The following is a 6000-nucleotide window of genomic DNA, read 5'->3' as shown; positions in this document are numbered from 1 at the left end:
AGAGTACCATAGTAACATCTGACAAGAAATTCTAAACACACAGAAACAGCAGTATATTGTTTATTTGAGTATTGTGTATCATTAAAATGTATATTTTTGTCATTCTCATAACTTTTGGCCCCGGATGTACAGTAAATCCGTTAGTAATCTGTGCGCGTGCTGCGTGGCAAATGTCGAGGCACGTGATTGGCCGGCGCGCGGCTCCCGCTGCTCAGGTGCAGCAGTCTCGCGCCGGCTCTTTACACACAACGCGCAGCAGCCATCCGGCAAAAATATAAAACAAACTGGCGGATGTTTCCGTGTTTTTAGCCTCTCAGCATAAAGGGGGCTATTCAGAACAGACGACTAACGCTGACATATTTCTAAACTCTCTCTCTCTGTGCTTTGGCAGGAAAGCGCGACTAGAGAATCCGGTAAGTATCCCGCTGTCCTCGGTCTGAACTGTTACTTGTGTTACGCGTGTTTTCCTAAGACAGAACTGCCAGGCTCAAGTTATTTCTTCTGGAAGAAATGCACGAAGAAAGAGCCGCCAACTTCAGTGCATCACTAAAGCGACCTTTTACAGTCCAAGTGTTATTGCATTTATATAACAGAAAAAAAACTAAACTAAGTTGCCTGAGCTGTTTATTTAAGACATTTATTTAAAATATTTATTTGTTTTCATTACTTCCTGAAGCCATGGACTATACATTTATTTGCAGTACATATAAATGCCTTCATGAAAAATATTCATATACTGTTAATACCTTGTATATAAGAAATTAATGCAATTTTTAATTGATAACTTGAACTCTTTTAAGTCCTGTAAATATATATTTATCTATTATATAAAGGTGTTTATGATGATAAAGATGATGATCTATGTTGTTTATAACTTGGACATGTACATCGAATATTCTTATAATTATCTGTCATATGGCTGACACAGTGGCTTAGTGGGTTTCATCCATGTACTCCGGTTTTCTCTCACAGTCCAAAGACATGCAGCTTATTCTAATTAGTGTTCCCAAATTGCCTGTCGCATGTAAATGAGCGTGTATGTGTGTGCCCAATGATGGATTGGCACCCAATCCAGGGTGTACCCCGCCTCGTGCCCTAAGTCTCCTGGAATAGGCTCCAGGACCCCCGCGACCCTGTATACAGAATAAAGCGGTATAGCTGATGAGTGAGTGAGTATCTATTATAGAGAGATAGCTATTATCGTTATCTAACGGTTAGCTGCAATGACCTATGACATCACACCATCGTGACTTTTGACATCACATGATTGCTCTAAGTGGAAGATCAAGTTGCTGAGGCCCCCAATATCATTCAACCTAACGACAAACCAGAGAAGAGATTCAAACCACCATACTGGAGGTGTGAGGCGACAGTGCTAACCACTACGCCACAGTGCCACCAGTCAAAATGTGTAATAATATATTAACATGTAGTGTGTAATGATGTGCATAATTAGAATAACATCAATAGAAATACTAATAATTATTGTTGTCATAATTATTATATTTTGTCATACTAGCTTAATGTCAATTGACAAGGCTATTAAATGCCTCAATACACACAAGCCATGAAGTCATATGACTTGCTAAGTATCTTAAAAGCTTAGCATTACTAAGACAGTTCGCATGACTTGCCATGTGACTTGTCTTGACAAACATACCTGTATCAAGAAGCAAGATATTAATATAAATACTGAAAACACAGATGGGTAACAAAATACGATGTCTTTATTATAGTGTCCAAGTTATTTTGCTGGTGTGGTTTAGGTCCACATGTCCAGTTAAAGGGAAAAGCCGCAGCAAATGAAAACAAAAATATTATGAATGACCACCTTTCTATATCTAATGATGTAATATTTCCAACAAAATATGAATGCTTTCTTTTAGCATTTTCAGTCAGCATTTGCAGGAATTGATGAGTAAGCAAATACGACAAATCAAAAGAGCAAACCATTGGACCGCTTCCAGTGCTTTCTGTACTGTATGTGTAGAATCTCTGGCTGCTGTTTTGTTGGCTTATGGAAGCCCAGTACTTTAATTAGTCCATTGGATGTTTTTATCTTTAGTACGTCTAATGTCTATGTATATATGCTATTCAGTATAAAGCCCTAACCTGCCAGTTATCGAGTAACTATAATCTCTATCTGCAGACACACTGTGAAAGATTTTAAGAAACTGGTTTAAAGCATTTACACAAGTAGCTCATGGAAGAATAGTATTTGTATTGTTCTCACTATTGCCTTCCTGCAAGCTGTGGCCAAGAGTTGGGCCTCAGTATGGGTAGACAGCTGAAATGGTTTGCTGTTGGGATTGTAAACACGTCAAAAGAGGTTTTTCATCAACATGTGAACAGTTTGACAACAAAACATCATAATTACAATTTGGACTATTACTCATTTTGGCAAATTATTCTTCTCTGTCTCACAAGGTTGTCCATAAGAATATGTTTAATTTAAAAAATGCAATATAACTTTAAAAGCTTGAAGCCAAGAAAAAGGAACCTTCACTCTATTACTGTACTGTAATGGAGAACAAGTATGCGTCTCCAAACAGCCGATATGTGTTCCGTGAAATAAGTCATTATGCGATTTGGATGTGGTGCACAGACCATGTCATATAATTAAGAAATCTATAATCATTGGGTAAAATTAGTTCGTAGTGGAAAATCTGGTTCACTTTAAAACTTCTTTTCCGCCATGATACACTTATGGCAATCTTTTCTATTTAAGATAGAAAAATTAAGCAGCACTTTAAAGATGTACAAACTTTGTGTACAAGACACATGAGAAGCATGTGCACACACAGCACACACTGCCTAAACTGCAAGTTGACTCCCTAGTGGTCTAAAAGTTAATAGATGAGTAATAGTTAATAGTTAATGTGAGCTCTGAAAAATACTGTGCAAAACAAACATTATCAGGTTAGTTAATTGAATTAAAATTCTTGTTAGCAATAAATCAGTAAATGAATGATTACTCATTAGGGGTAGTGATAGCTCAAATGGCTTAGACACTGAGTAACTGATTGAAAGCTTGGTGGTTTAAGCCCCAGCTCCCCCAGTTTGCCATTGTTGAGCCCTTAAACATGTCTCTTTACCCTAGCTGCTCCAGGGGCCATCTGTATGATGCTAACTCGCGCTTTGACCCCAGTTACGCTGGGATATACACAGAAAGAATTTTACTGTGCAGGGAGCCCTGTCACTATATATGTGACAAATAAAGGCTTAACTTAACATCCCTACTTCTACAAGATCTAAAAAAAACAACGCATTCAAATTCTTGTTCATGACACTATTGTATAAAAAAAAATCACTCTGTTATACTGAATATCAGTAGGGCTGTGATTATGGATTACAATTTATGGATTACAAATTCATACAGACTTATGAACATAGCTGTTTAACACGAAACATAGCTGTTCTGACATTCATTGGGACCAATTTTGCCTAATTATATTCAGATTGCAGCATAAGACAGCTGTTTTCTAGTGCGTCTAATTTTTACCAGATTTGGATTTAACATTGCACATTGCATAACAGCAAGGGAAAATCCGGAATTTTGTTTACAAGACTGTGACTTTACAGTCACTACAGACTACATAAGCCTGGGTTTCATTTTCAGCAATTTCTTATTTATCTTTTTAAATATATAAATAACAGTCATATTTATGTTCATAAATTGAAGTCATTTTAATGACAGATTAATGTACTTATGTAAATTGTTGGCGTCTAGTTACACTGCTTGTTAATAAAAGTGCTTACCACAAATAAAAAACTTCCAAGTAAATAAATATCATATTCACGGTACAATAGTACACGGTACAAAAGTGTTCCTTTCAGCTTAATGCTCCTTGCTTCTTTCCTAAATGGATTAGTGAAGTAATAAAAATTATTTTCCTCTGTTTTTGTCTTGATATCGCAAAGATAATAGTTGAGAAATGGGCCGCAAGTTGGACATGTCAAATCTGACAGAGGAGGAGGCAGAGCATGTGCTGGAGGTGGTGCAGAGAGACATGCAGCTACGTAAGACAGAAGAGGAGCGTCTTAGGTAAGCTGTGACAGTGTCATACTACTTTCTGCATCAACAAATTTGTATAGGCTCTTCAGTTAATCCATGCATTACTTGTTTGTAGTAGAGATTACTTGATCATTCCTTTTGAACAAAACCCAGAATTCAGGAAGGACCCTCCCTTCCTTGTCTCGCAATAGCTTACTTCCTGAGACAAAGGATATGATCTCAGCTTTGTGGGCAGCTATTTTGGATCGCTCACAAATAAGTATATATTTGTTTGCCTGGTTTGGTAAGATAAAATCTTACATTACTTAGTGTCTCACTTTTGTGCTTAAGTTATGTAGTGCTTTAACAACAAATAATTTGTGTTGTTTCCTCTCATCAAAGGATTGTCTATCATTTTAAATTCCAATTTCATTTGTCATATACAAGACAAATATACACAGTATGACATGAAATTAAATGCTTATATGACTCTTGACCTTGAAAAAATAAATATAAGGTAGAGTGGAAAGACAGAAAGGTTTTAATGCAATAGGAAAAAAATGCAAATTGTGTACAAATTTACAATTTACAAAGGTTTCAATTGTATTAAAAAATAATTAGTATATAAAAATATAATAAAATAATAAATTATACATATAAGTTAAACAGGATGTGCAGAATGTGAATATGCATAATTTCAACTTAATACTGTACTAGTATTCTCACCAGATGAGTTTTCTGTGCAGGTAGCAGAATTAGTGTCTTAGTAATGGGTTAGGATGCCCCAAGCTATGAGAACCTAGGCCATATTACATAATTTGCATTATTTCATGCTTCTTAAACTGTTCAGGGAGCCATCACGTCCTGCACATGGGGGCATCATTATCTTTTGAGAACCTCCTTGCATCAGGATTTTTACATTTTGTTTACAGTGGCATGTTGACACATGTATCTTAGTGTCCACTAAGTGGACACTGGACACAATACTCTCAGTACACTCGTAGTGTTTTCCATGCGTTTATTTGTATTTTTAGGAGTGATTACCTTATAACCACAGACCTACTGTTTCTACCCTTAAATGTCACAGAGCTATTTACAACATTGCTACACAAGATACAATCAAAGTTCCTGTCATGTCTTGCACTAACAAATGTTGACTATAAAATTATATATATGTATAACCCTGTAATGTACAGTAGTTACCCAGTTGATGATAAAAAGACAAAAATTCTAATCACTTGATCCACTACATTGTTTTTTTTTTTTTTTCAGAAAAAAGGTTACACTGCGTTATAAGATTAGGGCTTGGGTTTGTGCCAGGGTCAGGAGAAAGAGCTCAGATTGCTACAGGATAAGGAACACAGTCTGAGACATGAGCAGGATCTAAGATTGAGCCAGGAAGGGATTAGCAGCAGTAGACTAAGATCAGATTAGTGGCATAGCCTGACAAAGCAAAATGATCAATAAAAAAGATTGAAACAAGGTTGGCTGGAAAGAGCGATTGATTAAGCAGGCCAGCCAACTTACCATCTAAAGACTTTCAAGAGCCTTTCAAGAGCCTGACAAAAACTGTCAATAATGACCCTGTCACCAAATTAATTATTGTCAATGGGTAATGGGTAGAACCTGCCAGGTCTAGCATAAATCCCCACCTCAATGTCTGCTTCAATTTCCTAGGTTAAAAAAACAGATTGGCATTTGGAGCATGGGTAAAAGTAGGCTGGTATGGAAAAAAGGGAGAGAAGCTGTTTTCCAAATCCCACATTCCAAACAAGTCAAGGAAGCACTTTCATCAAGAAAACACATCTGATAATGTTTTGGCATCTTAAACAACACTTTTTTTATTAGTAATTTCTTCTAAGTCGTTCTGCCACTTAGTTGAGAAGATATGCATGTGCTGCAGGTCTTATCACTCAATAAATTAGCCCTGTGCAATTTGTTCTTTGTAAACAAATACATTTCTAGGGCTTTTTTTCTTCCATTACAAATCCCAGATGATCAACAGT

At 36.5% G+C, this 6000-nt stretch overlaps 1 protein-coding gene across 4 annotated transcripts in view; it reads left to right on the top strand.

Annotated features, from left to right (window-relative positions):
* The first annotated feature begins 211 nt into the window (after positions 1-211).
* The window catches only part of myripa (myosin VIIA and Rab interacting protein a), a 29736-nt gene continuing 23947 nt past the window's right edge, over positions 212-6000 (top strand). For all 4 annotated transcript variants that reach the window (XM_053498156.1, XM_053498143.1, XM_053498150.1 and 1 more), the window contains exons 1-2: positions 212-413; positions 3922-4045. In XM_053498156.1, the coding sequence (XP_053354131.1) occupies positions 3936-4045 (110 nt within the window). In that variant the 5' untranslated portion in view covers positions 212-413; positions 3922-3935. The remainder of the gene's footprint in view (positions 414-3921; positions 4046-6000) is intronic.

The sequence above is a fragment of the Clarias gariepinus genome, chromosome 1, assembly GCF_024256425.1.
Source record: "Clarias gariepinus isolate MV-2021 ecotype Netherlands chromosome 1, CGAR_prim_01v2, whole genome shotgun sequence".
Lineage (NCBI taxonomy): Eukaryota > Metazoa > Chordata > Actinopteri > Siluriformes > Clariidae > Clarias > Clarias gariepinus.
This window is presented reverse-complemented; position numbering and strand designations above follow the sequence as displayed.